The sequence below is a fragment of the Dipodomys ordii genome, unplaced genomic scaffold (assembly GCF_000151885.1).
Source record: "Dipodomys ordii isolate 6190 unplaced genomic scaffold, Dord_2.0 Scaffold70, whole genome shotgun sequence".
NCBI classification, from domain to species: domain Eukaryota; kingdom Metazoa; phylum Chordata; class Mammalia; order Rodentia; family Heteromyidae; genus Dipodomys; species Dipodomys ordii.
In genome coordinates this window covers 10468007-10480329 of record NW_012267286.1, presented here as the reverse complement: position 1 = coordinate 10480329, position 12323 = coordinate 10468007, and the positions used below count along the sequence as shown (strand labels likewise).

The 12323-nt window shown below is 37.8% G+C and overlaps 1 protein-coding gene across 1 annotated transcript in view; it reads right to left on the bottom strand.

The window, feature by feature from the left end:
- Positions 1–343: 343 nt before the first annotated feature.
- Positions 344–12323, bottom strand: part of Slc39a8 (solute carrier family 39 (zinc transporter), member 8) — a 58579-nt gene continuing 46599 nt past the window's right edge. The window contains exons 6-8 of the mRNA XM_013023828.1: positions 4512–4719; positions 4105–4289; positions 344–1991 (exon numbers count right to left, since the gene is read on the bottom strand). Coding sequence (XP_012879282.1) covers positions 1842–1991; positions 4105–4289; positions 4512–4719 — 543 coding nt within the window. The 3' untranslated portion in view covers positions 344–1841. The remainder of the gene's footprint in view (positions 1992–4104; positions 4290–4511; positions 4720–12323) is intronic.

Sequence of the window (12323 nt, the reverse complement as noted above, 5' to 3'; positions counted from 1 at the left end):
GAATTACTCATACAAAGCAGGAGCTGGTGGCTCATGCCTATAATTCTAGCTACTCAGGAGACTGAGAACTAAAGAATGCAGTTCCAAGCCAGCCTGGGCAGGAAACTCCATGAGACTCTTATCTCCAAAAAGCCCAAAGTGGAGGTGTGGCTCACGTGGTAAAGTCCTCGCTTTAAGCAAAAAAAAAATCTCTGGGACAGTATCCAGGCCGATTTCAAGCCCCAGAATGAGCACCAAAAACTGAATAAATGAAAGACTATAATCCACATATACAACAAGGATCATTAAACTATCGTGTTTCTATATAATGATATAGTTTATTAAATAAGACACACAATCTATATTTAAAAAGACAAAGATTATTTATTAAGATTGAATGTAAAAGATGAACAAAAAATAGATTTTATTCACAGAGATGAATAATAAATCTTTGTAGTAGTTATTTGCTAGATATCTTTGAAATAAACACATCAATTTCCTTTTCATCCAACACCCCCAAAACACCATAGAATCCACTTAAAAAAAAGACATATGAAATGAATAATGAATGATACAAGACATGGTTTACTATTGGTCAAGTGATAATTTCTTAAACTGTCAATCATAAAGTGACATATACATGAACATCTCTGGAAAATGTTCATCAAACATGCAGGAAAATAGGATTCCTGAGATAACTGTTGGCTTTTGATGGTAATTTTCCTCATTGTCAAATCATCTTTCCTTAAGTTACTTGGGAGTGTGCCTTGAGGTTAGAATCTTCCATTTTGAGCTAATTTTCTGTTTCCTACTAAATGAATGAACAGACTCTTATCTTTTAGAAAGGGTAGAAATGTCGCCATGGTGTGATGATCTTTCCAAGATACGCTATATAGAAAAAAGAACACTGAACACAAAAGTCTTTCCTGAATGACTCTCAAGTAGCCATGAGGAATGTCTATTTTCTAGTTAAGCAGTCCTTCCTGGAGAGCAGGCCAGCTGTTGTTCAGTATTTATGGAAATAATCTCTGCTAAATAGTTATCTGCATCTTTAAAGGCAAATTGCTTAAAAATTATATTCAGTTTCTTTCACCCCCAACCAACATATTTCTTCACTGTTACAAAACAAACACAGGGTATATTGAAACAGTTGACAACGGCTTCACAGGCTGTTCTGCCATTTAAGACCCTTAACCTAAGTCAAAATAAGAATTCTAGAGTTCATACTCAAAGATCAAGCTCTAAACCAAACTTCATAGGGTAAGCAAGGCTTTGATGATTTCCTAATTCACAGAAGTTTAATGTCATTTTCAAAACACTCCTACAACTTGCTAAAACCCAATAGGAGCAATCTTTCTTTCTGGGGTTCATTAAGACCTTGGAATCATTTGTCTCTGTGCTAAAAATGTTTTCATTCTCTTCCACATTTGGGCTGTACCTGCTCTTGGATGCATGAGAACAAACTGATGGCAAGAAAGTCATTCTGAAGTCATTGGAAACTTCCATCCTACTACGAAAGCCTTCTGTGACCTATACATGACGCATCTTGTATTTTTCTCTGGGTCTGGGTGTTTACGTGACTATGGAACACATGTGTCTTGCCTTATGATGATTTTAATGTATGCATAAAACACTGAAAAACATAGTTTTACAGAAGACCCATACACTGAGTATTGCAGATGGGAACCAAAAACCTTTTGAAACATTTTAAACAACAAATAATGGTCTGAAAGCAGTAATTCAATTATCTTGAAAACAAAATTATCTTTTAACTAAATAGGGTAAGCTTAAAAATCCCTTTGGAGATATTTCCTTTTAATTTCTGAAATGCCTTCATGAACAAGACCATCTTCGGTTTCCCATCACTCCAGGTCGATTTCTCCTGCGTACAAGGTAATGAGCAGAATGGCCGTGAAGCCAGTTAGCATTCCAGCATTCTGAATCATGAAGAAGGTGAAATCCTTTTTTCTTCCAGTTACCTTTTCTCTCAGCATATCATTCATCTCTGGAAACTAGAAGATAGATTGTTAGATAACTGTTGCCATCTTGTGGTCAAACATAAAATGGTCGCACATAGATTTCTACAGGAGAGCTGAGCATTGACTTCCAATGTTTTGATGCTTTAATAGAACTTGTGTGGCTGGGGTAATTAATGCTTCAACCATCAATAGAATAAAACAACTGAAATTGTGTTCTTCAACTGAGTCTGTTGGGATTTTTCTCATTTTGTTTCGATCACTCCTCTCGCTTCTCACTCTCTCTTCCTTCCACATCATTCTTTCAACACCCAAAATGCACAGTGCCTTTCTACACACTCTTCACGATTTTTTCCTAAACTCCATTCCTTCTAACTTTCCAATAGATGAAACTCCACAGGTTTTATCTTAAATCGCTTCCCATAAATTATCCTAGTTTATACTAAGTAACCCAATGTTCGCCACCACCTTCTATTTCACTGCATTTTGAAACTACTAATGGTTTTTTTTGTCATGTGCATGGCTTCTGTTTGGTTGGTTCCTGGTTTGCTTCATTCTAGATAGAAAACTTCGTGAATATAGGATCTGTGCCTATTTTTACTCTGCCTTGGGTCTAAGGGCCTGACTATTTTAGGTTTGGCACAGAGTATATACCAATATTAGCTTGTTAGACAGTTTCAAAATTAGCCATGTATTTATTTCCCCCTTTTTTTCAATTTGTTTCCTTTAGCTCATTCTACCTTCACAAAAATCCTTAAATAAATGATGCGTTATTCTAGGGTTAAAGAAAATGAAGCCAGTACAGTGAAAGTAATTAAAACCCCATGCTGTTTTACTTAAAATGTACCCTTTGTCAGCTGCATCTTATCTACCCTTCATCTTATCTACATGAAGAAGCTATGTCCGGATATAAGGAAATGCCAACTTTTCAAAACATCTTCTCTTATTACTGTCTGTAGATGCTCTGGTGCATTTTCTCCATGTATAAAGTTCTCAGAATCTACAGTCAATGTATGGACTTGGCTTAAGAAAATCCAGTCAGATACAATGGTTGAAAGCTGTGAGCCAATACTTTAAAAAGTAAATCCACTGTATGGATATAGAACATAATTTATTAGTATCTCTTCTTCAAACTGAACATCTCTAATAGATTCTGTTCTTATATCAGAGAAAGGACAAATGACCACCTACAATCAAGATAGTGTAAAGCATTAATTCTGTGGAGAAAAATACAAAAGTGGCAGTGGTTTAAAGAGATAAAATCTTGTTCTTAAAAGGGTCTGCAAAGAACAATGAACCCAGGTAGCTATAATTTGAGCTAAGAATTCATATGGAGATTAAGTTCTTAAATTATATATGTAATTCATATAGGTTACATGAATTCATATATAAGTTACATGAATTACATATATAATCACACATATGGATTAATTTTTATAAGTGATATAAATTTAACTTCATACAACATGAGTTATATAACTATAACATGTGTAAATATAACATATATTATATAATTCATATTAAGTTACGTTGTTTCTGTAATTATATGTGTAATTCAGTCCCATATATAATAAAAACTATTCCTTGATTTTTATACACTAGATTTGCATGTTCTAGAAGGTTATCCACAACTCCCATGGACATGTACAGGACATGTTTTAACCACACATATATACTCGCACAGTTATGAATAAAGACAATGACATAAATATAGACCTACATATATATATACTGACCCAAAGAAATATTGCCAATTTTAATTTTTTCCCAATTTTTTGTGCTAGTTTTTGATTTGCCCCAAAAGTTTTTGCTGCTCTGGCCTTTGAAGTAAGCAAATGCTAGTTACTTTCCCAGCTTGTTCCTCTTCTAATTCTACATCCTCACAAACCAGGGGGAAACGATTACATGGGGCAGAGAGCTTTGTGCACCACAAGAGCAAAAGAGACCGAAGTAAATATGCCAATTTCAGAAGTAAAAAAAAACTCACTATCCTTAAGATCAGAGATAAAAGAATCAAGGAAACCCACTTCCAAGTGACCATTGGTGCAAGTGAACCCATTGAAATGGGAATGACTTTGTGCACTGTGGAAAGCAGGCCACCCTTCTTCAATTTTCCTCTTAAAGCAAACAAAGGGATTCAATTTCTTACCATATCTGCCAGAGAAATGTAGAGAAACATGCCTCCAGCAAGTGCAAATATAATATTTGGAGCAAAATTGTTGCCCACCAAAATGCCGAATGCCAGCCCAACGTAGCAGGAGCAGGCAGACAGGAAGTTGAACAGCAGGGCTTGTCGGGTGCTCATCCCTGCATTGAGCAAGATCACAAAGTCCCCTAGAAAAAGAAAAAGGAAAAAACAGAGCAAATGAATCTCTCTCTCTCTCCTCTCTCTCGGTCTTTCTCGGTCTCTCTCTCTCTCCTCTCTCTCTCTCTGTTTCTGGACTGAGATCCAAGATAATCATCAACATGCACAATGATTGCTTCAGCTTGGTGCATCGACAGTTCTTGCTAAAACCAAGATGAAGTCACCTTTGCCACAGGAGCAGTGTCTCTCACCTAGCTCATGCGGAAACTCCTCACACAGGATTGCAATGGAAGTGCTGAGTCCCTGGAGAAGAGATAACGTGCAGGAAGCTCCAATGGCCAGGCCGTCAATGAAGTTGTGAAGGGCGTCACTGAGCGTTATCATCCAGGCAATTGTCCCGATTTCTGTCAACTTGGGCCCCTTCAAACACGTGCATGAACTTGACTCCTTTTTCCCATCCTGTAAAACAGCAGAAAAGGAAGCAACAGGATAAGCAACTTTGTTTTTTCTTTTGAAAGTCTAAGAGATACAGAGAAAGAAGTAGGCGGTGGGTTGTGTCTTGAGAGGCAAATGGCTCCACCTGGAAGTCTTTGGAGTGGATGGGAAACTTTCACAGTATATAAGAGAGAAAAAGGAAACTTATGTGGGGGGGGGGGTGTTTGTAAATGTTGAAGGTTGAAGGGATGACACAGATCAAGATGAACTGTGTACAGAAACAACTTTGGTTAAATGGCAAAAGGAATTCAATACAAATTCTAAAAAATTAAGAAAAGTAGGGAAGGGATGGGCTGGGAGGGATGATCAAGATGCACTGTATTCATAAACTGCTTTGTTGAATGCCAACTCCTCTGTACTACTACGTAAAGATAATTTTAAAAAATTACAAAAAATGAAACACGGTATGAGAAAGCAAATGAGCCAATAGGTATACTTTGGAGACGATTTTTACAGACATTTTAGTTTCCCTTGAAATCAGTCCTTCAGACTAGTATGAACAAGCCTAAGAATTTGATTTGTATCCTTACTTTAAAATAAAGGTATGCAAAGACTAAATTTAAAGTCTTCTAGCGATTACAATTTAAATGTGAGATCCATAATTAAAGCATGGTGACACCAAGACATTTGGTTTCAAGACCTCCTATGTCACTGTGTGACTATGAGCAAATTATCTCCTCCAGTTTCTTCAACTGTGAAATGAAATGAACATATTATAGTATGCATTCCTTGTTCAACAACTTAATTAAGTCTCCACTTGGTTCCAGTAACTATGCTTGGTATTTAAACTCTAACAAGATGGCCCCTACCTACCCTAAATTTCAATTATTTGCAACAAATTCTATTAAGCTTGATTGAAGAAGGTTTGCCCTTATGCTAACACCTATTTCCATTTTGAAGCAATAATAAAAAGGAAATCCTATGACCGTTCGAAGGAATTTCAAGTTCCATGAAATTGACATGTTATACAAAGTCAAATGATAAGTGCCAACTAGAGTAGTTTTCAGAAGTTGTGGGTAAAGATGATACAATGCAAATTCATTTTTTAAGTAGGACAGCAGTTTTCAGTTGATGAACATTATATTTCTAATTCTTCTCCCTCGCCTCCATCTAAGCACCTAATCAACATATTGGTTGAACAACTGCAATTGATAAAACTTTGTGTTGCCACAGCCAAATTGTGGAATCAGCCAAAGTGTTCAATAATGAATGGATAAAGCAATATGATGTACACAAACCATAGCATATTACTCAGCCATAAAGAAAATGGAACTATGTCATTTTGGGGAAATACATGGAGCAGGAATTCATGTTATTGAACAAGATAAGACAAGTAGTGGTTGGAAATATGGATTAGTGGTAGAGTGCTTACCTAGCATGCATGAAGCCCTGGGTTCAATTCCTCAGTACCACATAAACAAAAGATAATGATAATATACATAAAGATAAGCCATGTATCACATTCCTGCTCATTTCATCACCATCATTACAGGATATAGATTTGAAAGAGGGGCTTTCTGAAGGAGGAATCGATGGCAGAAAAGAGAGAAAGAAAAGGATGGTGGAGTATGAAAAGAATCAAAACACAATACATATATGTGGGTACATATGTATCACCACCATCAAGTCCATCAAACATGTTTTAAGAGCAAGGGAGAAAAACAGAATGGAACTATATAAATGAGGACGTAAAATTTTTCAAAATACACCGTACTCATTCTTGGAGTTATCACAATGAAAACCATCATATTATTAGTCGATAGTGAAAGCAGAAAGCATGACAATATTTACCAACATTTTAAAAATGAAATAAACACACTGTGCTGAATGCTATGAGGAAGACACCAAAATGCCAACAACTTCTATCTTCAAGAACCAGTGAAGAAACATTGCCACCATTATCCAGTGGAGGACTTCTCCTGGAACCATTATCTAAGAGGTTTGACATTACTCACACCCCGCTTCATTTCTCAAAACTTTTGGGGGGTCGACTGTCAGAACTAACAATAGATCCTGCAGTCATTTTTTTTTCACCACTCCATTAGTGGAAAATCTATATCTTTTGTGAAGCTTTTTTGGTTGCTTATAGAAAGCTGAATGTCATTTGGTGCAAATGAGCTCTTAGACACTATGGAAGGGTCAGGCACATTAGCAGCCACATTTGTCGCAATTGTCATGGTCACAATCACTACAGCAAAGGCATCCAGAATTTATTATACTCTAGACACTGACTTAAAAGCCCTTCCGATGTTTTCTTCCAACTGTTCAATACTTTCGTACCACTGTTATTATTTTAGAATCAAGGAAGTTAAAACAACAAAAGGTGATTGAACTTACCGGTAACAGTGCCACAAAAGGAAAGGTAGAAGTTTTTTGGTACTGCTGCTACAAATTAACAGGATCAAGGATTCTTGTGCGAAATAGTGAGAGCAATACACAGAATTTCTGTTGCTGGCAACAGAATCTTTTCAGGAATAGAAGCAATGTTGGAATAAGTCTCTAATCTCCTTTACTTTATAAAGCAAATCTCATCTGCATAAAAAGAATTCAACCCTGTCTTTAATATTACAGCTATATCTTAAATGCACAACATAGTAAAGAATTACCATCCAACAATACATGTCCAGACGTGTATCAGACATATGTATTGGACACAAAGTGCCTTGGATCAGGTAGCTGGCAGGAAATAGAAAAGTCATAAAGTTCTATTTAGAAGCTTACCACCCAGATATAGCTAATAATAGTGTTTTGAACTAAAACATCATTTTCATTTTCTCACTTGGTTTACCTAATCACATGCATATAATCTATTTCCTTACTTGTGATAGTAGGCAAATGACTAAGTCTTAACTACCTAATATCACAGAATCTGCATACAAACACCATTAATTCTGCAAAAGGAAAGTAGATTAATATGGCACACATAGTTCTATTACCTCTAAGCATATGCTACATTGCATTTATTTGTTTTGCTTTACATCAGCTCTATGAGCTTAGGTCTCAAATACTGTTGATAAGACAAAAAACTTATACTTTCTTTGTGCTGGTCCTGGGGCTTGAACTCAGGGCCTGAATGTTGTCCAAGAGCTGTTTTGCAAGGTTAGTGATCTACCACTTGAGCCACAGCTCTACTTCTGGTTTTTGGTGGTTAACTGGAGATTTGGGGTGGTTAATTGGGAGACTTTTGGTGGTTAACAGGAGTCTCATGGACTTTGCTGCCTGGGCTGGCTTCAAACTACAATGCTCAAATCTCAGTGTTCTGTGGAGTTTGGATTACGGGATGACTCACCTGAAACTATGTCACTAAGCAGAGAGAACGCTAACCTCCTTTAGTTACGTCAGTGAGTTGTCCCACATTTTATATAATAATTATGTTTTATATAATAATTATGCTTTAATTATTTTTAAAGTAATGGTACAAAGGGGTGTCTGCTTTATATGCCAATGTATGAATACAAGGCATTTTGATCAGTCACTTCCTCTATCACTTTGCTACCTCCTATTGTCTGCTGTTGCTGCTGTAGTTGTATGCTTCCTCATTTGTTTGCTTTTACACTCTGAGGCTATTTCTTTGCTCCATCCAGCAAAAAGATGGAGTCTGAAATAGAGTCATCCTAAACCTCACTTCCCCTTGAAACCTTCAATGAAGTTCCTAGCACTGTCACTTCCGTTATGAAGAGAAGGAAAGCCACAACGAAGAATAGAGTAGTCAGAGGAGGTGGAGGGTAAATATTATATGCAAAGTCCTAAAAGTGGATGAGAGACAAAGAGGAAAAGAAAAATGTCTGAAGAAATTACAGGATGGAGACAGCAAGTGGTCTCAGTATAGAACAAACTTAAGCAAGAAGTTGGACGGGAAGGATGAGGCCTGAAGGAAGAGGATCAGGAAAGAGAGGAGTCACAGGCAGTAGGTATGGAAGGCTTGGTTAGCAGCTCCAGGAAGTATCCTGGGCTCAATCACCCCTCATTCCACCCCGAAGGGGGGGAGGAGATGCGAAATAAATAAAGCAGGATTCACATTGTAAGTTAGTGTCTCTGTGAAAAAAAACCAAACAACTATTTCAGGGAAATATTCAATTCCAAATTTTGCATCCCATACTGAAATAATTTTATATCAGAAGATTTCTGGTGAAGAAGGAGGAAGAGAAGAAGGAAGAGGAGGAGGAGGTAGCAGCCCATCAAATAATGATAAAATGAGGTACAGTATTTGTAAACAAACATCAAATCTATGATCAGTAAAGAGAAATTGCTGTAACACGTAAGAATGATAAAATGTACGTTTAAAAGGCATCTGGCCAAGCCAGGCTCCGATGGCTCATGCCTGTAATCCTAGCTACTCAGGAGGCTGAGATCTGAGGATCGCAGTTCAAAGCCAGCCCAGGCAGAAAAGTTCATGAGACTCTTATCTCCAATTAACCACCAGAAAACCAGAAATGGAACTGTGGCTCAAGTGGTAGAGCACTAGCCTTGAGCTGAAGAGCTCAGGGAGAGTGCTCAGGTCCAAAGTTCAAGCCCCATGACCACAACAGCAACAAAAAACATCAGGCCAGAGGCTCATGCCTATAATCCTACTACTCTGGAGGTTGATATCTGAGAATTACCATTCCAAACCAGCCCAGGGGGGAAAAAAAAAGTCTGTGAAACTCGTGAACCAAAAGCAGAGCTGTGGCTCAAGAGGTAGAGTGCCAGCTTTGGGGGACAGCACCCAGGTCCTAAGTTTAACTACCAGTACCAGTACCTCCCCAAAAAAAGATTTCAGAGGGTACAAAAGCTGCAGCATCATGCAAATGAGTTTGCCAGTCAGTGGACAGAAGTCTAGTCTGATTTCAAGTCTGAGCTCAGTCCTTGGGGAAGTGCATTTCATCTCTTAGCTTCAGATTCTTTGCCTGTAGAATGAAGAAAATCATACTGAAGTCTTCATAGAATGGTGACAGTGTTCATAAAGATGCTATTTATAAATTAGTCAGTGGTCTACAAGGGGTTGTTTCTTATATCACTCCAAGTGTAGGTAAACCCAACACTATGACAAGAGAGAGAGAGGAAAATTGCCTACTCACATGCAAGACAAAGGATGCATTTTTTATTATGTATGGTCCTTGAACATATTCAGCACCTACTGGCCAAACGTGTCAAAGAAACATAAAATAGACCTGCAAAGAGAGAGCTTTTGAGATGTGTATGGGTACAGAGAGTTGTTAAACAGAAAAGAGGGAAGTTGTAATAAGACTGCGTGAACTTGGACACCAGTATGCTCAAGCTCCGGATGTATGAAGGTATCAGGAGATTAATTAGCTAGAAAGTAAAACTTGCTGTGTAAAGCATAAAATCTGAGTTAAAAAGTTCACACAATTCAGAGATTTGATGGTATGAGGAAAAGGAATCTGAGTCGTGGGAAGTAATCCTGCCATTCACACTAACAGCTCTTCACAGTTTACAAAGCACTTCCAATCATTAGCTTCCTCATCTTTCCTTGATCCTTCCAACATCCTCTAGAGTAAAGGAGCACATACACCAGTATCTTAATTTTATTTTTATTTATTTATTTATTTTGTCGATTGTGGAGCTTGAACTCTAGGCCTGGGCACTGTCCTTGAGCTCTTCATCTCAAGGCTAGCACTCTACCACTTGAGCCATAGTCCCACTTCTAGCCTTTTCTGTTTATGTGGTGCTGAGGAATCGAAACCAGGGCCTCATGCATGCGAGGCAAGCACTCTACCACTGAGCCACCTTCCCAGCCCCAGTATCTGAATTTTAAATATACAGAATTTTAAAGAAAATGGTGCTCTAAGAATATAAGTAACAGTAAAGCCATATGGAAGTTCTTAGGGTTAGATTGTACATTATTCACTGAGCAGTTATTTTATAGTACTTATTTTTATAGCAGGTAGATAGAATGCTAAGTGAGGTCAGGAATAGAAATAAAAGAATCCCAGTGGTACTCACTGGACCCTATATGAAAAATGAACTGTACAACTTGTGGGTGGAGTTGTAAGGGAAACACTGGGAGTAAAGAAAGGGGTTACATTGTCCAAAAAGAAATAGGCTTTTACTTGGAAAAAATTATATTAAGTGAAGTAAGCCAGGCCCAAAGAAACATAGGTCCCCTGGTTTCCCTTATTTGCAATAACTAGTATATGTCTGGAACAAGCTGAAAAGGTCAGATAAGATGATGTTAAGCAAACTCCAAGATAGGGACACAAGTGGTTTTTTTCTTAGTTGTTAGTGTTTCTAACGTATTTATAAGGTACCATGTGATTTTTTTTTGTTGCTTTGTATGTCCCTCCCCCACAGTATAACCCATTTTCACCATATTTGATGCTGGTATAATTTGGGGACGGGAAGGGAAAAAACAAATCGTTTAAATAGGGATACAGGTGGACCCATTGCAACAATGAGATGTACAAGACGCTATGTCGAAAAATGAACTTTACAATTTAGGCAGGGGGGGTGGGGGGTCGGAGGGGCAGCGAGGTAGTTGTGGAGATGGGAGGGAAGGGATGGTAGGGGAAAAACAAAGGAGGAGACAACAATGCTGGATAAGAAATGTACTCATTACCTTGCTCATGTAACTGTAACCCCTCTGTATAGTATTTTCACAATAAAAAACTTAATTTAAAAAAAGAAATGGGCTTTTAACCAACTTATATAATTGTAACCCCTCTGTACATCAACTTTACAATAACAAAGAGAGAAAGAACAAAAGAAAGAGAGAAACAAAGAAAGAAAGACAGACAGACAGTCAGACAGAAAGAAGGAAGGAAGGAAGGAAAGAAAGAAAGAAGGAAAAGAAAGAAGAGAAGAGAAGAGAAAAGAAAAGAATACCCTTGCTACTTCAGGCCTGTGATAAAAGTTCCTCTTTCCCCTCTCCACTCTTCGTTTCTCTCTGTACTCTGTCCTGTGACTCCCCAAACTTTCTGGCCTCCATTGGAGATTGGCCACTGGGGACACTTGGAAGAGTTTGAAAGCTCAGTGGATTTATTCCTCAGTGCTCCTTTGGGGGTTCACCTCAGCCTCTCTATGACTTTGAAGTGAAGGTCACAGCTCCTCTCAAGAAAATTCTATTCCAGCTCTTGTAACTGCTTCCTCCCCTCCATCTTTCTGTTTTGCCACTACTAGTCTCTGATTCATTAGCTCTTACACCCATTTACACCCCATAAGTAAGCCTTCCTCAAATTACACTAACTTAAATGTGTCATATGTTTCCTTTTGACACTCTTAACTGTTGTAATTGTGGATGTTACAAGTAGTCATAGGAAACAGAGCCTCAAAATGGCCTTGTTTGTGATCATTTGGGTAAATGCCCTAGAAGTGGGATTGTTGGGTCATAGCTAAGATATGGAACCGATGCCCAAATCCAAAGAAATATAGATCCCATGGTTTCTCTTAATTCGTATATGTCAAGGATAATCTTATCAGATGAGCAGAAAATCTCAAAATCTATATACATATGACCATATAAGATGATGCTAAGCAAAATGAACCCCAAGAGAGGGACACAAGAGGTCTTTCTTGTTCTTGTTTTTAATGTACTGTGTGATTTTTTTGTGTTTCTTTTGTATGTTTTTCCC